The sequence below is a fragment of the Pediculus humanus genome, genomic scaffold, assembly GCF_000006295.1.
Source record: "Pediculus humanus corporis 1103172107373 genomic scaffold, whole genome shotgun sequence".
NCBI classification, from domain to species: Eukaryota; Metazoa; Arthropoda; class Insecta; order Psocodea; family Pediculidae; genus Pediculus; species Pediculus humanus.
Window position 1 is genome coordinate 14906 of NW_002987001.1, and position 27225 is coordinate 42130.

Here is a 27225-nt window from a genome sequence, read left to right on the forward strand (position 1 = left end):
ACTATTTCCTTTAAATAAAATAACCACTTCCGGTTTGTCAAGGGGTTAAAAAGTCTAAGATATTAAAAAAAAAATTTTTAAACTAATTTAATCGATATGCTTTGAATTTTTTTTTTTTTTTGTATTAAATGCTATATAAAAAAAAAAAAATTTTTTTCGTTGTTAAAAATAATTCATTTACTCGAAACGGTTTCTTTTTTTTTCGTTTTTACATTTCCGCTTTTTTTGACAGTTTCCGCTTCCTCCTTTTTTTTATATCATGCGGTGAGAAATTGAAGGAATCGCCATCGTCAATTGGAGGAACTTTCACCGCACACCAAAGTCGAAGCTCTCGATATCGTCGACAGGGTACTCGTTCTTATTCCTACTCCGTTGTGATGACTCTCAAGAGGATTTCGTACGGTTATGTGAATGAGTAGAGTCGCCAATTCCAATTCTTCGCTGAATCCATTTTTTAAATGAACGCTACGATAACCTGATCTTATGGCTGTCACCTAATCGAAAAGAAAATTTTTTGTTATCAATAACATCGTCGTCGTCGACATCGTCGTCGTTTCCATTCCGACACTCACCGGGTACGTGCATTGTCCAATAAAATTACTATCGCCAAACATGTCTTCATCTTGTACGACGAATCGTAAAAGAGCGAAATGAGGATTGTAAACGTCGAAATCGCATATTTCGTTCCAGAAGGGATTAAAACCGTTGTCGGCTAGCAAAAAACAAAGGAATACAATACACTTTTAATTTTAACGAGCGCAAAATTGTTTTTGCTTCCAATCAATCATTTTCAACTCACAAATCGTTTTCGTCGTGAGTTTTACACCGGAATCAAAATCCGCTCCGATTATTTCGACTTCGACAAAAGGACTCGTCGTTCCTCTTCCCGTCCTTGTCAAATGCCTCGCTCCGATCACTCTGATCGATATGTTCATGGGATCGACACCGACGAGAGTGTGATGGTCGTACATGTCGAAATCATCTCGAAACATGAAATCCGGTCTTAGAATGTAACCGCAACCACCGTTCAAACTAAATTTGCTTTGATTTATTTGCATTGCTTTATCTGCAAAAAAAAAAAAAAGAAGTTAAATAATGATTATTTGCCAAAAAAAGGAAAAATTAATCGTCATTCGTACGAACCTGGTGTCTGATAATTGAGAGCGACCATTTGCGAACCTGAATTCCACATGGGAACGGGATTGTAATTTGTCGAATCTATTCGTTGACCTTTTGGATAAACTCTACTGAACTGATGCTGGAAAAAACAAATATGTATACATATAAATTACAGGTGATTTATTATCGGAAAAAAATTTTAATTTCCCTCCCCCCCACGCACACCCTCCCCCCGTGCCCGTACCTGATGATATTTCAAAAAAAATCTCGTCTCTTCTTTGCATATTAATTTTTCCGCTTTGTTTTCCGCAAACGATGACATTTCCGCAAAAATAAAACCGTTTTTTTTTAACCTTTCCATGTTGAATGCCACCGACCTGCAGTAAACTATCAAATTAGACATTTCCTTAGCTATTCTCCAGGCTCTTTCTTTTTCTTTCGTTTGATTTTCCTACACGTGCAGACAAATAAATAAATAAAATAGGAATCTGGGAAAAAGGATAGCTTTGTTTGACATTTGCCAACATTTACCCTCACGCTTGCATTTTTAACAGTTTCTTTAATGGCGGCCATCCAATCCAACGCTTCTTCTCTCGCGGGTATCGCCATTTCGAAGGGTGACAACATGTTGGGATTTTGAATTCGTAAAATCCATTCCAAACCCGGACGATTTCCACCGACCAATTCGATTGCCGCACCCACGATGTCAATGCTTCCCTTTTGAAGACTTCCGAGGAGTAGAGAATCAGCCGACTGTAATCATTATTAATAATATTACCTGACTTGCGAATAAATGCAAGAAAATAAAAAATGGCGGATTTCTTGTTTCCCGGAAAAAATAAAATAAACGACATGTTTTCACGTACCGTGTCTTCTCGATTTTCTTGCGGTTCGATTTCTTCCACGTAATTACACGGAAACCAATGTTGTTTTTTACCACCGTAATCCCCTCTCCACCAACCCCTATCCTGTTTATTAACGTTCGTTATGATGGCATGCTTGCAAAACGACAATTCGTCCTCTTGTCGAGCCTGATAATCGTAAATGGCTTTGACTGTGATTTTCGATGTGAAACTACTCGGATCCATATAACCGGGAGTTCCGTAAACGGTCCCATCGTCGACGTCCTTAAACAAACGAAGAAAAAAATTTTTAATTTTTTTTCTCTTTCTCTCCTCTTCATCCGCCATCTTGAAAACATGGACGAACAGACCCGTCAAAAACAAAATCATCTTATTTTCGACTGCGAAAAATTTTTTAACGGTAATAAAAAAAAAAAAAAGTCGTAAAAAAAAAAAAAACAGAAATGGCAGAAACCTGAAACGGTTCGTTTCAAAACATATTCAGGCATTGCCAAATGAGGTTCGCTCCAGTTTTGGAAATATTATTATTATTATTAAATGTTAATAATGCAAAAAAAAAAAAAAAATTTTTGTTTCGACTAAACCGTGGAAAAATCATCACAAGCTCCCTCTACTACTAAAATTAGAAATAGTCAAATAATAATAATATTAAAAAAAACAGGTACAGGCTTGGAAACGAAAATACCTTTCATTCCGCGACCGGGTCTTCAGCCTAAAGTGTGTGTGTACCAGCCTTGACCATGCTTCTCTCCGTATCGGTTAGTATGTTTTCATGTTTATATAATATCCACATAATTTGTTTTGTTTTGTTTTTCTTCTTCGGACCCGTGGGGGGCTTATGTTTTTTTTAAAAAAAAAAAACCGTTAAACGTTTTTTATTTTTAAACGAACGAATCAACTTAGTTTAAAATTAAATCGAAATTCCCCCCCCCCCTCCTTTTATCAATCAAAATTTTTTTTTTGTTTTGTTTTTATTTTTTTCGTAACGTATAATAATAAACATGGCACCGACGAAATGTTTTCAAATAAAATGTTTTATTTAATTTTTCAGTTGATTTTAATCGCGAATGGATTTTTCCTACACGTTTCGTGTGCGAAAACAAACGACTCGAAATTGATAACGACGGAAAATTCAAAGGTAAGTAAAAGTTTTTCTTTTATTTTCTTTTTCCCCCCCCCCCCCGTAAGAACGATTTCGGTACCTGATGTAAATAAAATAAAAAAACCGACCGTGACAATTCATTTTTTTTTTTTTTTTAATACCTTTTATAAAGTTGTCACTTTCGACAGTAATTAGGTATTTTTTCCTTTTCGAAGAACGTCGTAGAATAAAAATATTATTATTATTATTATTATTATTATTATTCTTTAAATTTTCGTCATCGTGACATTTTTAGCCATTGTAAAAAAAAAATGTCTTAAATCTGACTTCAGATTTATTATAATTTTCTCTCTTTCTCTCTCTCTCTACTCTAACCAGAATTTGCATGTGATTTTCCTCAAATTTTTTTTTTTTTTAAACCACGTTCAAAATCATCATCATCATCATTATCACCGTGATAGCTAAACATTCGGTGAACGTTTCAAAGGCCAACTCGCGAGTATCGCGCCTACTTAACCACCTTGTAAACGAACCTGGTGTGTAACTTGGGATTCCTTGAAATGCGATTTGCAAAGATCGAGTCATTCCGTATCAGCTTATTATTACTTCTAAGAACTTTTATTCTAAATAATAATAATAATAATAATAATAATAATAATAATAATAATAATAATAATAATAAATTATACTTTGGTTACTGCTGATTGCACAAATAAATTTTCTTAAACATAATTTACGTGACTCGAGATAATTTTAATTAAAAAAAATTTTTTTTTTCAACTTTTTCAGAATGTCGTTCAATACATTTTATCATTGATAAACGATAATAAAAATGAAGAGGATGGAATCGAAAAGAAAACCGTGGAAAAACTCATAGATGAATTTTACGCGAAAAGTTTGAGCACTTTATCTACTACTGTCACCCACAAACCTTCAAAGCCCGAAACCGGAAATGAAACCTTTGATCGCGCAACGGACAATTTTAATGATTCGAACAATGGGCCAAGCATTGTAACAAAAAAAACGACGGGATTTACTTCCGGGATTAAGTTGCCCGACGTAGTCGTATCGACGCAAACCGTCGTCGTGGATAATAATTCTCTCCAAGTCACAACAACAACAACAACAACTACTGAAAAAAGTAGTTTTCCGGTGTCGGATTTGACGATTTCCAATCCGGTCTCGGAGTCGACTCAAAAAAACATTTCATTTCCGGAAGGCGAATTCAACGAGTACGACGCGGACGACAGTTTTTTATCTTTGGAACGGGAAAACGCGACCGAAGACCCCGTCGAAAGGCAAATAAACGAAGCGATAAATTCGATGCCGAAATTACCGGAATTGATTTTTTCCGATAATAAAACTCATTTTAAATTTTATAAAAATTCCCAAGAGATTTTAATGGATGAAAGAATAACGCAAATCGCGAGACAATTGGCCGAAACGAGCTTGAGAAAACAATACGAAGAACAAAAACTCGGTCACGTTCTTCCCATCAGTCTCGGACCTTTGGAACCGTCATTGATCACTTATTCGAAATCGTTAAAAATCGATAACGGAAACGAGAAAATCAATACCGATGATTTACGGAAACGACAAAATCTCATTTTACAAACAACGTCGAATCCGTCGGTTGAAAACGTTTCGGAAAATTTTCCGGAAGCGTCCAAAACGAAATTACTTCACGAGAAAATACCAGTTTCGGAAACGTCGTCGAATTTTCACGCATTCAACGATTCTAAAAGTACGACCGATGCGTCTCTCATTTCGAAAATGATTAAATCGAATCAAAGCAAAAAATACAACCAAGTTTTAAAGATGAAAAACGGAAGTGTTCCTCAAGATAAAAAATTTCCGGAAACGGTTAAAAAAACAATACAATTTTTACAATCGTCATCGACTCGATCCCCGGTAAATTTTTCAAAAACAACCGTCACCACCATTTTGAAAATTCTCAACGAGTCTTCAACGACAGTGGGTACAACTTTACCAAGAGAAAACTTGCTCTCGAATAACGGTACCAACATCGGATTTACCAACGTTTGAAAATTAAAATTTTCATCATCTCGCTTTATATATCATTCGTAGTCATTTCAGTTATGAGTTAGCCGCGTCATGCATCTTGCATAGAAAAGTTTAGACTTATTAAGTTAGTACAAAATAAATAAATAAGATCTTACCTGGCCTATCCTTTGCACGATTTCTTCATTCACCGGATGACAAAGTCTTATTTTTTTATACAGCGGATGACGTTCGTAATAAGTTATTAAATCGACCAAGCTTTCAAAATAAACCGATCCTATGGCATACAGTCTTCCGTCGACTTTAATTCGGCAGTGTTTAATTTTTTTCTCCGCTCTTGAAAATATAAAATAATATTATGAGTGTGTTACGCGTCCGTAAGTATTTTGTCAGAAAAAATAGTAACGAAGCTACTAATAAAACTAAACTACCTAAATGAAATGGCATATGAGTTGGCACCTCTTTCGCTTGGCCTGACTAGAAACGCGCCATCGGTTGGCACCCGTTTAAGCATTTCTTCGGCTTGACTCCTCGTCACGTTGGGTAAATACCATTCTTTTCCCTCGTGCTTGTTCGGCTGCGGAACCGGCTCTTTCAAAACAATTAAAAATTCCTAACGGAGAAATAAGAAATGCCATATTTAAAACCAAGAAGTTTTCACGTTTACGTCGTCATCGCAGGACATCGTCATCGATAAGTTAATTTGTACCTGACTTCTGAGAGGATGACTTCTATAATACGTTATTAAACTATATAAACTATCAAAACTATTCGTGTCAATCAAATAATATTTGGTTTGTCCTTTATCCTGCTTCGATCTGATTCTGCAATGATTAACTTTCCCTTGTCTCCTACGGTGGGTTAATAAGTATTATTTATTTTTTGTCAAAAAAAAATTTCAAAATGAATGCAAATGTGCGTATTACCAAAATGACAAAGAATAATCTCCTACAAAAGTCTCGCTTTCTCTGACTAAAAAAGTTCCATCGCCTAAATGTGAATATTTTTTTAATAAACTTTCGGCTTCCGCTCTTTTCCCTCCCAGTTTGCCGTGAAACCACATTTCACTAAAGTGCAATTCGTCATTTGGCACGCTCTACGTGGAAAATAAAAGAAATTTTATGCTTTTAATAATCAATAATACTCAAAAGTATTGTGGTAACGACAAAGAAATAGAAAATGTAAATTTATTAACCTCTTTGTGCCTTTGAAATCCGGTTTCTTCATCATCGTCTTCCGTATCGGTTTCATTATTCCCTTGAAAACTATCCGTGTAAAGTAATTTGTTTTGAGTCAATACGAAAAAATGAGGATTCCATTCATTATCTATGGGATCTTCCAGATACAAAATGCCATTTTTTACCGTGTTCCTCAAATCCATTTCTCTACCTGTGACACACATATAAACTAATAGTTATTATCAATTTGCGAACACCGAACAAAGTTTACCATTTAAAATATGGATAAACGCACCATCCTCATTTCTGATAACGACAGAATTTTCATCAACGCCATCGGGAAGTTTTTTATGTTTTAAAATAATTTTCCGGCGAAGTTGCCAAGGAGAAGGAAGTTGTTTTTCATTTTTTTCAACGGGTTGTGATAACAACATTTCACCGAAAACCTCTTGCATAACTTGAGCCATTTTACGTTGCTGGAGTAGAGTGCAATTGTCTTCTATAGATAATATCACAGGGTATCTACAATAAGTTGCAACAAAAAAAAAAAATTTACTTTGTTGATAATATTTAAAAAAAAGCAATAATTCAAATGAAATGAAATAAAAATTTTCTTACTCTGAAGTCACAAATGCGTGTTCTTTTATGGTTTTTATAGCATCGAAAAATTTAATTTTAGTTGTTAAAGTGTGACCGTGAAATATGAGAGGCATTCCGTCTGGTCCATCCCAACAATCAAGTTCGATACATCTGCAACCCATACGCAATGCTCTGGCATAAGCCTCAATGGAAGACTCACTCGAAAATTGATCTCCGGTTAAATATCTAAATAAAAAGTATTCCTTTTTTTCCTTTTTTCCTTTTAATTTCAATTATTTTTAACGGTTAATTGAAAACTCACGTATTGTGCGAAGAAGCAATCCAATAATGGGACAAAGGTCTTTTCATGTCTTGTACAATTCTATCGTTAGCTTCGTCCCATAAATCATTATGTTTTGAAAATAAAAAATCCATAAATTCCATTGTTGTAAAAAATGGTTCCTGACAATTTCTTACAGTGTCCTGAACAATAATATTGAAAAAATATCTTTTAATATTAAATTTTAAAAGAGTTACCGTTTTGAAATACTTATCAAATGCAGCAGATATTTATCACTTACCTTTCATAACAATCGAAACAAGGATTGAGGAAGTTAGAAGGAATTATTCTAAGGAAAGATGTCAATCTGGGAATCAAAATTAATTTATTGAAAATAAGTAAAGAAAATTGTAAGTGAAACAGTCAGAGTATGAACCCAGAGTATGATTGACTTACCTGTAGAAAATCTCTCATAAATTGAGAAACATCCTGTTCATTATCACCTAATGGATCTTTTTGAACCTCTGCTAAAAACTGTTGAAACTCTTGCAATGTTACCATTTTACCATTTTTTGAGTAAGCAGCATACACATCAAAGCTTTCTTTAAAAGCCTAAAATAATTTTTTTTTTTTTTTAAGTCAGAAAAACAAAACTTATTAGTGAATAAAAACTTATGCTGTCTTACCACTTCATCGAAAATAAGTTTATTATGGAGGATAGTAAAATCGTCAAAACCGATTTCATTTCGTTTTTTCGTGTCAACTTCTTGAAATGCCTCTCTTAATTTGCAAGTTGATATTTTATAATTGATTCTTCTCAAAAATGCTTTTATATCTTTTAAACTTACTCTGAAAAATTTTTTTTTTCAATAAATAGTACAAATTTTACAGATAATTTTTGTAATAGAGTTATTTATGTTTTACGTTTCTCTGCTGCTTTCCATCGTGTAAAATTCTTTTCTTAACCATCTTTCTACTAACAATGGGTAAGGAGATTTAATCGTATCTGGCACTAAGTGTCTTAATCCTTTTAACCACAGTTCGCATTCTTTTTCTGATAAAGCTGCATTAAAAAAACATTTTATATTTTAATTGTACAATTTAATGAAACACTCCCTTCCTTTAATAAAAGGAACTAAAAATGAATTAGTATGAATATAATTTTTTAGTATAATATTAACCTGCGACTGAAAGTGACTTTAATCGAAATTCCTGACCATAATATAAAACAAAACATTTTCCTGCATCTGTTTTTTTACTTTCCTCAGGCCACTTTTCAAAATCTTTAGAATTTTTTCCATGTCTTATTTCCTTAATTTCTCTCATATCCACTGCTCCTTCAAAATCTTTAGTTGATGATGATCTGCACCAAATTATCTGCCTTGTTTCTCTTCTTATCATCAACATTTTTCTTTCAGGTTTTTTTCGCGGAAAAAACCTAGTAATAAGTGTCCCCCTCTCCAATTGAATAATAGTTTGTTCCATTTCTGAGATAAAACTCAGACCATTAGGCATACCTATCACAGCCATTGTACTTAAATTTCTACGACAAAAATTTTTTTTAAATTTTAATAAGTTCATTTAGAAACGTAACCATAAAAACTATAATCAAGTAAATTTATCATTTTGTCATTCTCGGTAGGACATCTTATATTTTTATCTTACCACACTGTTAATATCCTGTTTCAACAATATAACCACAAAATAAATTTAATATGTAGCGTGATATGTTGCTAATTGATTATTAAATAAATAAACAAGTAACATAGTGAAAATTGCCGTTAGGTCATTTTGAATTAAAGAAATTCTGAAAAATACATTATAAACAAATAACTTTTTAAATATTTGACATAGATCAGTGCATTATTAAAATTGTGTCCATTTGCGATAAGTTTATTTTATTATCTCTTTTGCTAAGGTTCAGATTAATTAAATATTTAAGCTTGTTATGTTGGTACCTTCTCTCAAAATCGGCTGATGCAATAATTCTTGTCTAATTTTTCAATGAAATTTTAAACTAAATCGAAGTGTTATTTATTTTAGATCTTTTTTAAAGTTTTAAATCATTTTATATAACATTCTAGTGGTGTAGTAAAATGACGGAAGAAGAAACGGTAGGCATTTTGTTTTACATTTATTTTTTTAAATATGAAAATAAGTTTTTTTTCAAATGGTGAAATTCAAGTGTGTCCTAATATTGTAAAAATAAATATTTTAAATTTTTTTTTTTTTTTTTTTTTTTACGTAAAAAGTGTTATTATATTTTAAAAAAATTTATAAATGCAACCTAAATTTAAGAGAAAATAAAAATTAAGAGTTATTTTATTAAGCACTCGTATTGTTAGATCGTAAAAAATTAAAAAGCATGTTGTAGTTTTATTTTTGATGAAAGTACAACGTGTCTGATTAAAAATTGAAGCCTTGCGTAAGGCAATTCAAAATTAGTTTTTTTTTTTTTTTAATAAAATATTTAAAATTATTTTTTTATTAGATTTTTGACCCTACGGTAAAAAAGAAAAAGAAAAAGAAGAAAACAACTTTCGATTTGGATGCGGCCCTTGCACAAGCTGGTACAGATGAATCAGTACCAGACACAAACGAAAAAGAAAATCAGGAACCAGTGGAAGCTGATGCAGATGGTAATTAATTTTACACTACCTAAATTTTACTTAATCATATTCAAAATATTTATTTTGATGAAATTTTAAAAAAAATTTCCTTGCAGATAATTTTGATTTAGATGCTGGTGCGAAAAAAAAAAAGAAAAAAAAGAAGCCATTTAATTTTGAAGAATTAGATGGAGCTTTGCCTGACAAAGATGATGGAACTATCAATGATGGAACAGGACATGATGACACTGGTGGAATTGATGATGATTTTAATTTGGATATGGACTTTTCCAAAACTAAAAAAAAAAAGAAAAAAAAGAAAGACCTCGATGAATTAGTCGCAGAAGAAGAAAAAGAAAAAGTCGAGGAAAAAGATAATGGTAAATATTTTCAAAAAAAATTATTATTTTTTTTTTTTTTTATTTTATATATTTTCTATACTTTGGTTTTATCCATTTCATTTTGATCAGAATAAATTTTAACCAAAAAAAAAATTCAAGTGTAAAATTTATTAAATTTTTTTTAAAAAAATATGCTGCCAAGAGGTTGAAAGCATTATGGATCCCGGTAAGAATTAAAATAATTTTATTTTTATTTTTAAAAATTGTTTTTTAAAATTGAGGGGGGAAAAAAAAAAAAAAAAAAAAACTCACATAAAACTTTATTTATTTTTAAATGTAAATTTTTGTAATGATAATTTGTCACTCATTACTAACATTATCAGGTCATTGACCTTTTGTTTATTGATTCCGACTCAACTTGTTTACATTTTTATTCATATTAAAAGTTATTTTTCTTTTTCTTTTTTTTTTTTTTTTTTTTTTTTTTTTTTGCTTCTTTTTAAAAAACGATAATAATAAAATTAAAGGCTTGCCAGGTGAGTCTGACAAATATTTAACATCTTTTATCGATGATTGTAATTGATAATGATGTATTATATATAAAACTCCTACTATTATTATTAGTAATTTTTTTTGTTTTTTTTTTTTTTTCAGTTGAAGATGTCAATCTTACTTGGTCTGGGTCGGACAGAGATTACACATATGATGAATTACTTACTCGTGTTTTCGATATCCTGAGAGATAAAAATCCCAACATGGTTGCTGACAAAAAGCAAAAATTTGTTATGAGACCACCACAAGTAGTTCGAATTGGTACCAAGAAAACATCATTTGCTAATTTTACAGATTTTTGCACAACGTTAGTATAAAAATGTCAAATTATCAACATGATCAAGCGATTGGTGGTTGTTTTGTTTAATTTTGTGGAAAAAATTTTTTTTTTAAATTTTCAGATTGCATCGTCAACCAAAACATTTATTAGATTTTCTCTTGGCCGAGTTGGGTACAAGCGGATCAGTCGATGGTAACAGCCAACTTATAATAAAAGGTCGTTTTCAACAAAAACAAATAGAAAATGTCCTTAGGAGATATATAAAAGAATACGTGACGTGTCACACGTGCCGTTCGCCCGATACAATTTTGAGAAAAGACACTAGATTGTTCTTTTTACAATGTGAAACTTGCGGATCTCGGTGTTCCGTTGCTAGTATTAAATCGGGTTTTCAGGTACTTGTTGTTTATTTAAATTTTTTTTTTTATTATTTTATTCACATTTTGATAAGATGTCGAAAAATATTTACAACGTTTTTTTTTTTTTTTTTTTTTTTTTAAGGCCGTCACCGGAAAACGTGCTGCTATACGAGCAAAAACAGCATAAAAATATTGATAATTATCTTTTTTTAATTTTTAGGCAATTTCTGATAATAATAAAAAAGGTTAAATTTTTTGTATATCATTGTTTTTTTTTTTTTTTTTATTTAAAGAAGCCCATCCATTAACATATCATTTAAATAAATTAAATTCGGGTTAATAATATAAAAGTTTTTAAAGAAAAAAAAAATTCAAATCAATGATATTATTATAAAAAAATATATATAATTAATTAATAATATATACTTCATATTATAAATAAATAATAACTTATAGATATTTTTAACATTATTTTTAAAAAAAATATTTATGTGATTCTCGTAATAAATAAATTAAATAAAATTTTTCCAAAAGAGTCTAATAAAAAATAATTCATTCGTAGAATAAATAAAAAAATAATTTTGTTGCTTTTTATTATATATTTTTTTTTTTTTTATGGGTTTAACTAAAACGATTAAAGGCTTATAATTGTAAAAAAAAAAAAAAAAAAAAAAAAAAAATAATAATATTGCACTTTAAATAGTGAATAATAACAAAACAATGCACCTTTTACAAATATTATCGATTTAGGCTCAAGGTAATTTTCAATTTAATAAATTTATTTACTTTTATTTAAAGGTCACACACACACACACAAACTGTGGTAACAATAATTGAAAAAAATAATTAATTTAATTATTCCGGCTAACATTGAAATTATTATTATTATTTTTTTTTTTTTTTTAATTTGATGTAATTTCCATTCTTTTGTTTTTCCATCTTGAAAAATTTCATAAAAAATTTAAATTTTATTATAAATTTATTTCTTTAGCCATTACAGACAAATCGGGAGTTCTTTTAAAATATAACAGCACTTTATAAATAGTCAGGTGAGTTATGTATTTTATGTAATGCGTCCATATGTGAAATTCGAAAATAATTTTTTGATGAAAACATTGTATCTTATTATAAATAAATGAATTTTTATTTTTATCCACAGTTCCTTCCAGTGCACTTCGAGCCATAAGAGTAAATCTATCAACTGGATCTCCATGATCTTTAGCAATAGCACGAACGGTATTCATGTTTCTACAAGAAAAAAAAAAATACAAAATTGACAAAAAAAGGTTTTTAAAAAAAAAAAACAAAACAATATCAGGAAATATTAAAAGTTTTTTAAAAGGTTCGAACCTTATGACAAGTAACATATTTTTAGGCATTTGTCTTAGTGCTAATAAAATTCTATCGAATCTTTTTCTAGCCATGTAAGTCATGTATTTCATATCTTCTTCGTTTAATTTTAATTTTAATTGATATTTGTGCAATTTTAACGGTCTCTGTGTGAGTATTTCAGCAAAAACATATGGATCTAAAAAATTAATAATAATAATAATAATAGTCATCAGACAAAATGATTGGCGAGTCCTCAAATATTTTTAGTTTTAACACATTATACCTTCGACACCCAAAGCAGAAGAATATTTTTTGATTTTTTGTTCATCATGAAGAACAATAGATTTCCATAAATAACACAAATTTTTCCTTTCATTATCTGGTAAAACTTGATAAAGACCATGATCTAATAAAACAACTTCTGCTTCTTTTGTTTTCTTACTTTTCCTTATCAAAACTGTATAAAAAAAAAATAATTTTTAAAAAATTAGTACATTGAATGCTTTTATAAATTTATATCTGCATATTAATATTAATTAAATTTACCATTTCCAGGATGAGGATCGGCATGAATAAAACCTGTATGAAATATTTGTTCGCTAAAAACTGTAAATAATTTTTTATCAACATCCCCTAGATTTAACCCCAAATTTTTTATTAACTCTTTTTCATTTACTTTAACTCCATTAATAAATTCTGTCGTTAAAACTCTCTGTAAACAAAACATGAGATTTATATCAATGAAGGTTTCTTTTTTTTCATTTCGATAAAAAATCTCATGAAAAATGATTAAACATACAGATGTACTAAGGTTCCAATATACTTTAGGCACATAAGCGAAATAAAATTGCGAAAGATCAGATGCACATTTCTCTGAATTTTTCCCTTCTGTAATAAAATCTAATTCTTGTTCTAATGTATCTCTTAGCTCATTTAACACCCACTGAAAATCAAAATTGGGATGAACAAAAGATGCAACTTTTAATAAAAATTTTATGGTAGCTACATCTCCAATAAATCTATCTTTTAAATCTATGTACTGGACTTTAACGGCAACTTCTTCTCCCTCGAGTGTTTTCGCTTTAAAAACTTGTGCTATGCTAGCAGCAGCAATGGCGTTCTCATCGAATTCTTCAAAAATTTCAGTATGAGGCTTACCAAATTCTTCTATAAATAATTTCAATATTTCATCTTTTTTTCTCGTCAAGCACTTGTCTTGAAGAGTCTGTAAATCGATTAAAATTTTAAATGAAATTTCATAAACTATTTCTTTTTTTTAATTAATCAAGACTTTAAAAACTTAACCATTAAAGTAATGAGATATTCTTTGGGTAAAATATGGTTCAGAGAAACCAAGCCTTGACCTAATTTTATATAAAGACCTCCATTTTTTAAACATCCATCTCTTATTCTTTCAGCTGATCTTAAATGCACTTCTTTTATTTTCATATTAAATTCTTCAGACTCTTCATCTAAATTTTTTAATGTCCACCAATAGTCATATGTAATATACATACCTATATGTAATGATCTATAAAAAATTTATAAAAGTTATGGAATGAAAAATTGCAATAATTTGATTGCATGTAAGAAAATATGCTTAACAGTAAGACACCTAAAAAATCTTCCGATTCCACCCACAGTTACATTAAACTTTCTTTTTTCTATGTCATTAAGGGATGCATAATAAATTCCTCCAATAATTCCAGTAACAGTTATTGCTATTGAACTTCCTTTAAGTAATTTTAAATTGAAATTATGTTTTTTGGGAGAATTACACGGATTATTATTAAAAAACATTCTTTTACTACAATATGAATCATGTTTTTTTAAAGGCAAAATGTTTTTAAAAGAAATTGTTAACCACCTTGCCATTTTTTTCTGAAAAAAAAAAAATAATAATAATGATATTGAGGTTATGTTGTTTTGGCTTAAGGCAATTATAAAAAAAAAAACTCGATAAAAATTTTAATTGTATTTAACTCACCAGGTGTAATTATTATCCTTTACTACTCACATATATATATTTAAGCATAACGAAAATGATTTGTGTCATTCAACCCTTATAGGGTTAACAATTCCGGTCAACGACCTTTTAATATTTTGATTAAAAAGAAATTGATTATTTTTTTCATTTCGTATTGAAAAAATTTACGAATTAACTGTTGACAATATTTGGTAATTATTTATAAAAATTAATTTTTTTCTTGTACATAATACAAGAGAAAGCGAGTTTATAAACATGGCTGACTTCCACGTCGTTTTTGGTTCCGTTTTATTTAACTTTGGTAATGACCGTTACCATGGTGCGCAATGATTCCATAATTGTCATTCTCAGGTAATTAATAATAAAAAAATTTTTTTTCTTCTTACTTTCCTTTCTATAAATAGTTATTAAATTTATTTTTAAATAATAAATCACACGCTGAATGATATTAAAAAATTTAAGAAATTTGTATTAGGATAGTTGAAAACAAAAGAAAATAGACTAGGATTTTTCTTTCAAACATTTATTTTTAATAAAAAAATCTATTGACATCAATTAACGTATAATAACATTTAAAAATTTTTTAATAGTTATTTTAAAACGCAATTTACGTAATTAATTATAAATTTGAAAGCCTGTATTAAAATCGGATTTTAAAACCCATTCCCCTCTATGATAAAAATAACGGAAAAATATTCTCCAGTGTTGCAACACATTTTTTTTCATGCCAATTCTCGAACGGCAAATTTGCCGCTCTATCGATTTCGAAAATTTACCAATTTAGTAAATTAAACGAAAAAAATTCGATTCGTATAATATTTTGACAATTTTTAAAATTGAAATTCGTAATGAAAACAAAAAGAAAAAAAGGAAAAAAACGTTTTGTTCGTTATTACGTCTTAGCAAATTTTTTGTAATTTTCATTGAACTTGAACTCCTCGCGAACGAACGGACCCTGGCATAAAATTTTTTTTTTTTTTCCACTCTGACATTTCTCCCGCAAAATCAGCTGTCTGTCAAAAGTTAAACATTTATTATTGTAGGAACCAATGAGAGAGCTCCACTTGATTCAATATCTGACAATCAGCTGAGCAAACTACTGGGTAGAAAACTTTTGTTGTACATTTCTGGGTTTTATGATCGAGACTGCTTGGAGCCATTAAGCTTTCATTTTGCTGTTGTTTTCAGGAATAAAACATTAAAAAACCAAAAGGTAAGTCGATTATATTTCATTCGTAGAAAACGCGAATAATTACTTTCACGCGTATGCAAAAAATTCGATTCGAAAAAATTCCATTTTTTTTCTTTTTGTCTCATATTCATTTTCCCCCCGTATACGAGAGAGAGAAGTGAACTCAAGGTCGTCTTTGTTTCGATGTTATCATGGCGTCTCCTCAAAAGGTTAACAATTTGCAAATTTTGCCATTTTATTTTCTCTTTGTTTTCGAATCTTTATTTAAATGATCGTTTTCCAAACCTGAAAGTACAAAAAAAAATTGAAAAAAAAAAAAAAATTAATAAACTTCATAACATTATTCTTTGTGTTAGCATATAATCAATTTTAAAATTTTTTTTAAAATAAAAATGACGTCGACGACGACGACGACAATAACGAGCAACAAGAACGCAAAATAATAATAATAATAATAATAATAATAATAATAATAATAATAATAACAATAATTCAAAACGAAAGAAAGAAAGAAAAAAAAGGACGTATTATTTTTAGCAATTCATTTATTGATTTTTTTTTTTTTTTTTTTAAATTTAAATTTAATTTTTCATTTAACCTTTCGACCGTGAAAAAAAAAAAAACAACAACAAACGAACGAACGAACAAACAAACAAACAAACAAACAAAACAAAAACAAAAATAATAAAATATTAATAAGGATGACGAAAAAAAAAAAAAAATTTTTTTAACTCAGAAATTTATTTTATTACAACAAAAAAAATTTATTTATTTATTTATTAATATTTTATATTTTTACGTTACGTTAAAAATAAATAAACAAAGTGGGTCACACACACATTATTATTATCATTATTATTAGTTAACAACAAAGGATTAACAACGACGTGAATAATAATAATAAAAGTCGTATTTTTTTCGTCTTTTTCTTTTTCAAAAAAAAAAAAAAAAAAAATGGACTCTGATAATAATATTTATTTATTTTTATTTTATTTTTTCCGTGTATTAATAATGCTTTTGTTCCGTGATTAGATAATTTCGAAATGTAGGAGTAGTGGTAGTAGTAGTAGTAGTAGTATTAATAATAATAATAATAATTTCTATTTATTTTTACATGTTATTTCGACCTCAATTACAAACATATATATATAGGAAAATGAGAGAAAAGAAATTTTTTTTTTTTTTTTTATTAATTTTCGCAACTCATTTAAAAAATTTCTTTTGTTTTTGTTTGTTTGTTTGTTTTCGAAAATTAACAACAATAACAATACTCTTGTCATTTTTTTTTTTTTTTTTTTACTTTTAAATAATTAAAAAAAAAAAAAAAAAAAAAAAAAAACGGTTATATTGTGATTGTGATGATAATAATAACAACGACAATCTTTCGAGTTTAAAATTAGGTCTTATCAATTACTATACGACAATTCGACATGCAAACAAACAAACAAACAAACACAAACACAATGAGTTTAGTTGGCAAACGTTGTTGTTGTTATTGTTTTTTACGCATTATAAATATTATTATTACGTTAATGTTGTTCATCACGTATATATATTCGAGACCGTAAAAATCACATATACGAGTCGGCCATTTTTTTTTCTTCTTTTTTCACTACGATACCCATCTTTCTTTCTTTTTTTTTTCCTCCCTTCCCCCCTCCCTCTCTCTCTCTCTCCGACAAACAAACAACATTGGGGGGGGGGAAAAGTCGAATTAATTAATTAATTAATAATAATAATGACTGTTTGTAACGTTTCGACGATTGATTGTTACTAATTGGTTCGATAATTATCCTCCCTCGACATTTTTAAATTTTTGACAAGTTTTACGAACGCTTAGGACACACACAAATACGTGAAATTATTATTATTATTATTATTTTAATAAATGGACATTATTTAGCATACGACGAATACTACGAATGTGACGACTACGATATAAGCAACAAAAACAAAAACAACAACAATCGATATACAAAAATGGTAAAACGAGTTTAAAAAAAATTATATTATTATTATTATTATTATTCTCATTTTTATTATCATTATTTGCATGTAATTATTCATTTGTTTCGTTTCGAAAAAAAAAAAATTTTTTCTTCGTAGGTTTAGGTACAACCTTTTTGTATCAATTCGAAATTATTTTACAACTAATGTCTTTATACACTTTTCGTAGTGTTATCCTAAAATTAGTAGGGAATGGAATTTTTTTTTTTTTTTATTTAGATCAAAGCCATATTATCTATGCAAATAAGTTTTTTTTTTGGGGGGGGTGCAACGGGGAGGGTCGAAAAGGCAAGAGAAGGGTTTTTTATTTGGCGTGGCTGGGGAAATCCTTCTCGCGACGTTTTCCATTGTTTTTTTTTTTTTTTTTTTTTTCAAACTCGCCCTTTTTGCCTCGCAAAAATTTCAAACAAAGTAATCACCATCATCATCATCATTATCGTTTTCCCTCGTATCAAACCCGTTATTACAAGTTGTAATAAAAACGAACTAAATAAAAAAAAAAAAAAAAAAGCGATTTTCATTACTGTTAAAGTTCTTCTCCGTTTTCACAAACGTATCACTATTTGCAAATTATTTTTAAAAAGACCTCCCCCCCCCCGAAAAAAAAAGTCAACGCGTTCATCAAGAAAATTTCTATTTATTATTATTATTATTATTTTTTTTTTTTTAAAGCCATTTTTGCATACAATTAACACCTTCGTAATTTTCCTCTCTATTCGTTATTATCTCTCTCTCTCTCTCCTTCGAACAAACTCTTCAAAAAAAAAAAATTTCAAACAAAGAAAAGCTAATCATATCGTGAATATTAAAGAAAAAAGAATCGATTTCACAACCTGTACACGATCGAGAAGGACAACAAAACCTTAGCCGATAGCACAGAACGTTTCAAGGTGAACCTGTGAAGAAGTTTTTTTCGAGAAAAATTGTGTTACGGTTTTTAGTTGCCTTGGTCGTTGCGAGCGGGTACAAAAAAAATAATAATATCAATAACGTCAACGATAATTGTTATAATGTGTGCCTCCCCCCCCCCAAAAAAAAATAAAAATAGATAGAAGGGATATAGAAGAAGGGGCCCTCTCTCTCTCTCTCTCTCCCCCCCCTCTTTCGGTGGAAGTCGAAACGGGTTAAAACGAAAAAATCGATTTTGGCTTCGATTTATCTGACCGAATTTTTAACACGTTTCATTTTTTTTTTTTTTTTTTTTTTTTTCCACATCTTTGGGATCTTAACAAAAAAAAAATTTGGCTCCGACATAAAATATTATTCGCCATTTTGACAAGGGCAAATCTAAAAACAGAAAATTCCCTCTCACCGTCCCCCCCTCTCTCTCTCCCCCTCATTTTTCTTCCCTGTTTTTGTTTTTGTTGTCGTTTTTATTTTTAATAGCATTTTGACAAATTTTATTCCCACGTTAAGTATGTAAGTATTTAAACGTATATCTTATTAGTATTATTATTATTATTAATGTCTTTTATTTTGAGGATTGGGGTCGGGGGAGGGAAGGGAGGGGAGGGGATAAAAGCAAAAAAAATTGGCTCTGTGATATTTATTTATTTATTTTTGTGCAAATCTTTAATCAAAATGTCTTAACGTTTTGAAATATATATGAAATTCGTTTGTTTCATTTTGTTTTCGAAAATCAAAATCAAAAATAATAATAATAATAATAATAACGAAAACAATCGCGCGAATGTTTCGAAACAAAATAAAATAAAAAACAGATGGTAACGTTTTGTTTTTGTTGTTGTTGTTGTCGTCGTCGTCGACTGCTCGACGTTTCCATGTTGTCGACCAAAGTAAAACGTTTCCGGTTGAACATTAATAATAATAATAATAATATTTTTAATAATTACGAACGAGAATGAAAAAAAAAAAAACAAATTAAATCAATAACCTGATTGATCGCGATTATCATTATCATTATTATTATTATTATTACTTATTGCAATTTGATTTAACGTGGAAATTTTTTTGTTTTTCTTTTTCTTTACTTTAACGTAACTTGACGGAGTCGTACGTTCGATTTAACGTTAGCCTCATCGTTTTTTTAAAAATAATTTCAACTCCGTCCGATTATTATTAAATGAATAAAACTCACACGCACAAACTCATTTCTCACGGGTTTTTTTTAAAAAAAAAAAATAAAAATTTCATAATCAATCGTTTAAATTGCTTAATATTTGCTGTAGTTTGGATAGAGAGAGAGAGAGAGAGAGAGAGAGAGAGAAAAAGATGGTAAACACGACACGCGAGAATTTTCTTTTTTTTTCTTTTTTTTTTTTTTTTTAATAGAAACCATTAAATGCGATGAACGAACGAAAAACAAAATTTTTTCAAGGCGAAAATTTAAAAGAGAGAGAAAGAGAGAAAGACGGAGAGGACGGGGAGAGAGAGAGAGAGAGAGAAAAAAAAAATAAATAAATAAAAGTTTCGAAAAAAAAAAAAAAAAAAAAAATTGTTGTTTAAATTGAAAATGACGTTTTTTTTTTTTTTTTTTTTAAATCGTGCTTATTCGAGTACGTACGTGGGAGTAGACCTCCGACGACATGTTGGACGTGGAAACAGAGACAAGCCGTAAAAAAACAAACAACAAATTAACGACTCAAACCGCAATCGAAACATAATAAGGCCAAACCAAGAGAGAGAGAGAGAGAGAAAAAAAAAGTAAATGTATTTTTTTTTTTTTTTTGTTCGAGGGTACGAACGATATTCAGACAGACAAAAAAAACCATACAAACAAACAAACAAACGATCGAATATTCGACCGAAAAATAAAAAGCAGACGACAAAACGGAATAATGAAATTAATAATTTTTAAAATGTTTTTCTTTTTTATTTATTTATTTATTACAAACCAAAACGTCTTTTTTTGCAAAATCAGGTTTTGAGTGAACCTGAGGTATACAAACCAACCGCATTAATTCGTGCAAAGTTAAAAAAAAAAAAATTTCCGTTTTTGCTTTATTCACGGTTACCTTTTCTTTCTTTCTTTCTTTCTTATTTTTTTTGCAATGAAAAAAAAGTAATGATAATAATAATGATAATGATGATGATAAACGTGAAAAGACTCACTCGTTCAAGGTTTAACTTAACAAGTAAATTATCATCGTAAATTTTCATTCTACACAGTTACTTACTATCGATTCGAGATTGTTCGAAAAAAAAAAAAGTGAGTCATGCAAGCCTTACAGGTACCAACAGGTTATTATTATTATTATTATTATTATTACTACTACTACGCGTTTCACCTCCATTTTTAGCTAGTTTCTTTATGTTTTTTTTTTTTTTCCATTATTAATCTCGTTACTTTTTTTTTTAAATGTATACGATATTTCAAAGAGTAAAGTCTATCGTGCAAAAATAATACTAATAATAATAATAATAATAATAATAATAATAATAATAATAATAATAATAATTTTTTACGATTCGGACGGACGGACGGACGATCGCGTGGACAGGTGATAAAAAATTTTTTTTTTTTTGACACCGTCCGTGAACGTACACCTCGATGACGTAGACGTAAAATGAAATATATAAAAAACCTGAACTCGCAATCACGCAAAAACGAGGGGGGAGAGAAAGAGAGAGGAAAAAAAAGTAATAACCATGATGATGATGATGATGATGATGATGAAATAAATATATCGTTGCTACCGTTTTTACGTATAAAATTACCATCACTCGCATTAATATTATTATTATTATTATTACTTTTCTCGTTTGTTTGTTCTTTTGCATTTTCAAGTCGGTCGTTTTTCCAAATTTTTTTTTTTTTTTTATTCGAAACTCGATAATGATGATGATGATGATTAAATCAAACGAATCGGTATATGAAAATTTAAAAAAATTTCTCTTTGGACATTTATTATTACGTTGTTTGTCATTAAAAAAAAAAAAAAATAATAATAATAATAATAAATGAAAATTGTCGAAAGTTTGTTTGTTTGTTCGTTCGTAGGCTTGTTTGTTTGTTTGTTTGATCGTTTGTTTGTTTGTGTTGTTTGCCTAAATCGGATTTAACCATTTAAACGTTATCAAAATCCAGGTGAGATAATTAAATAAATAAATATTTCGTCCGGATGGAAAGGTGGTATTAAATTTAAAAAATTTTTCTCTTTCTTTCTCTCACACTCTCTCACTCTCTCTCTATCTCTCTCTCACACGCACACACAAAACAACAACAAAAAAATATAAAAAAAAAAATTTATTTTTAGTGATGAGGAGGACGATGATGACGATGACGATTTTGCAAATGCGCGCTTTTACATTAAATTAAATTAAATTAAATTTAATTTAAAAAAAGTAAACAGGATTTAAATTCGAATTTCCGTTTCTCTCTCTCTCTTTCTCTCTCTTTCCTTCTTTTTTCTTTTTCTTTTTAAAATACTTGGCGAAAGAACTCAAATGTTTACCGAAAAAAAAAAAAAAATGATTCGAATGATGAAGCAAAATTTTTTTTTTTTACAAAATGGTGAAAAATAAAATTGTTCTCAACGTTTTTTCTTTCTTTCTTTCTTTCCAAATTAAAAAAAAAAAAAAAAAAAAAAAAAAAAAGTCTTTGCACGATTAATAGTTCAAGTTCACGCGCTCGTACATCAAAAACGAAAAAAACGAAAAAATGGAGGACATTTTTCATTTTTTTTTTTTTTTTCGAGAGTAAAATACTCGAAAGAGAAATGACGACAACACGAAAAGGGAAATAAATAAAAAAAAGGAAAAAAAAGGAAAAAAAAAGGAGAAAAAAAGGAAACGCAAAATGAATTTTTTTGTTTGTTTGTTTGTTCGTAAAACGTTTTTCCCAATGTCAAACCCATTCACTTGAAATGTCGCCATGTTTTTTTCTCCTTTCCCACACCACCCCTCTCGGCGATTGCTGGGGGGGGGTGCGTAAATTGCGTAATGCGAACGTTTAAAAGATTTTTTTCATTTTCTTTCTTCTTCTTATTGGTTACAACGTGAGGCTGTGGTGGTGGTGGTGGTTCGTGGAAATTTTTTTTTTTTTTTTTTTTTGCAACGCAACTCACGCAAAAACACACGCACTTTTTTTTTCCAACAACAACAAGACCGGTTTTCATACAACACATGCGATTTACTTCCAAGGTTAAAAAATTTTTTCAAAAAAAAAAAAATTCATTGGAAAATTTACGAATCCGTACTAGAACGACTCGACTCAACTCAACTTACGTAATCTTAACTGGATAACATCATCATCATCATCATCATCATCATCATCATTATTATTATTATTATGGCTGGGAGTTGATAATTATTATATTTTTTTAATTACAAAAAAAAAAAAAAAAAAAAAAAGGTTGAAATTTAATCGGTTTTTCGTTAACCCTCATTGAACTAATGTCGTCGTTTGAACTTTACTCGGATCGTATAATTTATTTATTACTAATTATAATAATAATATTAATAATAATAATAATAATAATAATAATAATAATAATAATAATAATAATAAATAGGAATCCACAACTCGAGGTTTTATGCTAAAAAAAAAAAAAAAGGGAAAATTTCCGCTACGTAAAAGGGTATCATCACACATCTAACGGTGTCATAATTTTCGAAGAAAAAAAAAAAAAAAAAAATGGCGTCGAGGTGAAATTTTCAGTTTGTTCTCCTTTTCCATTTCAATTATTTTTTCGCCATTTTCATTTTTTTTTTTTTGTAATGATTTCTCAACGGAACGAATACTAACAAATTTTTGCGACCGTAAAAAGTTTTTAAAAATTAAAATTAAAACGAAGATGGTTTCTGTTTTTAGGTCGGTCGGAATACGCGTGCGCGAGTTAAAACGTTAGAGTTTGTGTGACACTTTTTGGCACTTGGTTTCGTTCGCTAATAAATGCAATCCAAATGAAACAAAAATAATAATAATAATAATAATAATAATAATAATAATAATAATAATAATAATAATAATAATAATAATAATAAAATTTACGACGGTTTTTTTTATATTCTTTTTGGAAAATGGAAAATTTGACCGTTTTTTTTTTTTTTTTTGAACCTGAATTGAAAAAATTTGACGTTAACGTCGAATAAATAAAAAAATTTTATAGTCCCTTTGCTCTCTCACTTTCTCTTCCCCCCCTCTCTCTCTTTCTCACCCCTTTGATCGATTGATTTTTGCCCCTTTTGGAAAATGTCCGAAATTATCGCGAAAAAATAATAATAATAATTCCTCCCCCCCTTTTTTTTAAAAACGCTTTTGCGAATCTTCTTCGCTTTAAAAAAAACCTGATTTGCGGGTTATTTTATTAAAAAAAAAAAAAAAAAAAAAACCTGAACGTTTCTAGTGTAAAGAAATTATAATCGTTAGAAAAAACCAAAAAAAAAAAAAAAAAGGAGTCAACACCGTCAAAATCGACATGACGATAATAATAATAATAATAATAATGTAAAATTTACAAAATTAAATTAAATTAAAATTAAAAATGAAATGAAAACCGACCGACCATCGGGGTGGGGTGGGGGGGGGCTAACTTTCCGGATGAGTTACAATAACGTTCGTTCGTTTGTCATATTTAAATTTCTCTCACAATTGATTGACGTTCGTAATGGCGTCATCGAAATCAATTTTAAATAATAATAATAATAATAATAATCTTAATAAAGAAAAGGAAAAAAAAAAAAAAAATGGAGGCGATCATTGGTGGCAATTTCGAAACAGAAAACAAACGCTTAATTTTCTCTTCAATGAATCCCCGCACGAGCTTACGTACGAATAGGGGGGGGGAGGGAAAACACTTTGAAAATTGTGTCCCGGTGGGGTGGGGGGCACACTTCGTTCGATGAAACCAATAAAAAAAAAAACTTTTTTTTTTTTTTAATTTGTACGCAAAAAAAAAAAAATTCTTTGCCTATGGCGCGATTGTGTGTTCAATGACACAAGGTAAAAAAAAAAAAAATATCAATAACGATGATGATGATGATGATTATAATAATAATAATAATAATAATAATTCAATAATGTGAAAAATGGTAAATAATTTTGTAATCGTATAAAAACTTTGAATAAAGGACACCCGGTCGAAACGCGTTAAAAAAAAAAAAAGAACAACCTTATACGTACATGCGTGTACGTATAATACATTCACGTTTATTTAAATTAAATTTTTCTCTCTCTCTCTCTCGACGAGAAGGTTTCGCCATTTTCATCCGAGCCCCCCCCCAAAAAAAAAAAACTCGAAGAAAAGAGTGAGAGAGAGAGAGAGAAAACGGGAAGAAAAAAAATTTTTTTTTTACCTTTTTTTTTTTTTTTTAAAGTCCTAGATTTATTATTATCGATTACGTTCTCGATTGATTGGTTGATTGATTGATGCTGTCGCGTAATCCGAACCGGGCCAAATATTTAAACGACGAAGGTTTTGTCATTGATGGCACGAACCACCCCCGCAAAACTCCTCCCCACTTATTTCATTTCTTCGATTCGAGACTCCAACGAATCTAATGAAAATTTTAATATATAAATTAATATTTTTTCTCCCCCCCCCTTTTTTTTACTGTTTTAATAATAATAATAATAATAATAATAATAATCGGTGGATTTTTTTTTTTTTTTTTTTTTGATCCCATGTTATTTTAATTAGTGATGGAAATTGATTTGCTCTCGGCCAAGTTCTTTGACATTGTTTAACATTTTAATAGGTTTGAAAGAAAACAGGCAGGCAGGCAGGCAGGCAGGCAGGCAGGCAGGCAGGCAGGCTCGTTCCTCCCGTGTCGTGCAAAGGCACAATGTCGAAAAAATAATAATAATAATAAAATTACGATTAATTTTTAACGCGAGAACAAAGTCGAATGTGAGGTACGTGCGTGGTTTGTTTTTTTTTAATGCAATGCATTAAAAAATGACTCATTTTCTCTCTCTCTCTCTCTCTCTCTCTCTTTTTTTTTTTCCTGTTCGTTTTAATAGAGCATGAATGCAAAAAAAAAAAAAAAAAAAAAAAAAAAATTCGAATGATGAAGCAAAATTTTTTTTTTTTTTACAAAATGGTGAAAAATAAAATTGTTCTCAACGTTTTTTCTTTCTTTCTTTCTTTCCAAATTAAAAAAAAAAAAAAAAAAGAAAAAAAATCTTTGCACGATTAATAGTTCAAGTTCACGCGCTCGTACATCAAAAACGAAAAAAACGAAAAAATGGAGGACATTTTTCATTTTTTTTTTTTTTTTTCGAGAGTAAAATACTCGAAAGAGAAACGACGACAACACGAAAAGGGAAATAAATAAAAAAAAGGAAAAAAAAGGAAAAAAAAAGGAAACGTAAAATGAATTTTTTTGTTTGTTTGTTTGTTTGTTTGTTCGTAAAACGTTTTTCCCAATGTCAAACCCATTCACTTGAAATGTCGCCATGTTTTTTTCTCCTTTCCCACACCACCCCTCTCGGCGATTGATGGGGGGGTGCGTAAATTGCGTAATGCGAACGTTTAAAAGATTTTTTTCATTTTCTTTCATCTTCTTATTGGTTACAACGTGAGGCTGTGGTGGTGGTGGTGGTTCGTGGAAAATTTTTTTTTTTTTTTTTTGCAACGCAACTCACGCAAAAACACACGCACTTTTTTTTTTCCAACAACAACAAGACCGGTTTTCATACAACACATGCGATTTACTTCCAAGGTTTTGCACGCATTTCGTTCTCGTTTATTACGTTTGTTTTTGTTTGTTTGTATGTTTGTATCTTTGTTTTTTTTCATAAAGACGAAAATACGGAGATGATAAAAAATGATTTGGAGGGAAATAGGGGGGAGGGAAGAATTTAAGAAATTTTTTCAAAAAAAAAAAAAAAAAAAAAAATTCATTGGAAAATTTACGAATCCGTACTAGAACGACTCGACTCAACTCAACTTACGTAATCTTAACTGGATAACATCATCATCATCATCATCATCATCATCATTATTATTATTATTATTATGGCTGGGAGTTGATAATTATTATATTTTTTTAATTACAAAAAAAAAAAAAAAAAAAAGGTTGAAATTTAATCGGTTTTTCGTTAACCCTCATTGAACTAATGTCGTCGTTTGAACTTTACTCGAATCGTATCGTAATTTATTTATTACTAATTATAATAATAATGATAATAATAATAATAATAATAATAATAATAATAATAAATATAAATCCACAACTCGAGATTATATTTTTATGCTAAAAAAAAAAAAAAAAAAAAAAAGGAAAATTTCCTCTACGTAAAAGGGTATCATCACACATCTAACGGTGTCATAATTTTCGAAAAAAAAAATGGCGTTGAGGTGAAATTTTCAGTTTGTTCTCCTTTTCCATTTCAATTATTTTTTCGCCATTTTCAGTTTTTTTTTTTTTTTTGGTAATGATTTCTCAACGGAACGAATACTAACTAATTTTTGCGACCGTAAAAAGTTTTAAAAAAAAAAATTAAAACGAAAATGGGTT

General features: G+C 29.2%; 3 protein-coding genes across 3 annotated transcripts; 1 reads left to right on the plus strand and 2 right to left on the minus strand.

Annotated features, from left to right (window-relative positions):
* Window positions 1–290: 290 nt before the first annotated feature.
* On the minus strand, window positions 291–8724 carry Phum_PHUM019460 (1-phosphatidylinositol-4,5-bisphosphate phosphodiesterase, putative; the record flags this gene model as incomplete). Its single annotated transcript, XM_002422812.1, has 19 exons — window positions 291–494; window positions 573–712; window positions 800–1066; window positions 1144–1258; window positions 1364–1570; window positions 1651–1846; window positions 1969–2246; window positions 5265–5442; window positions 5538–5719; window positions 5816–5957; window positions 6033–6200; window positions 6270–6513; window positions 6547–6806; window positions 6903–7109; window positions 7186–7346; window positions 7600–7741; window positions 7798–7992; window positions 8068–8206; window positions 8325–8724. 19 exons carry the CDS (start codon window positions 8722–8724, stop codon window positions 291–293), a joined length of 3825 nt encoding a protein of 1274 aa, XP_002422857.1.
* A 515-nt stretch (window positions 8725–9239) lies between these two features.
* On the plus strand, window positions 9240–11471 carry Phum_PHUM019470 (eukaryotic translation initiation factor 2 subunit beta, putative; the record flags this gene model as incomplete). Its single annotated transcript, XM_002422813.1, has 6 exons — window positions 9240–9257; window positions 9659–9782; window positions 9869–10132; window positions 10754–10952; window positions 11047–11320; window positions 11427–11471. The coding sequence occupies 6 exons, from the start codon at window positions 9240–9242 to the stop codon at window positions 11469–11471; spliced, it is 924 nt and encodes a 307-aa protein (XP_002422858.1).
* Window positions 11472–12255: 784 nt separating this feature from the next.
* Window positions 12256–14491, minus strand: Phum_PHUM019480 (uncharacterized protein; the record flags this gene model as incomplete). Its single annotated transcript, XM_002422814.1, has 7 exons — window positions 12256–12532; window positions 12635–12812; window positions 12900–13073; window positions 13196–13328; window positions 13416–13841; window positions 13922–14147; window positions 14232–14491. The coding sequence occupies 7 exons, from the start codon at window positions 14489–14491 to the stop codon at window positions 12256–12258; spliced, it is 1674 nt and encodes a 557-aa protein (XP_002422859.1).
* Window positions 14492–27225: the final 12734 nt, after the last annotated feature.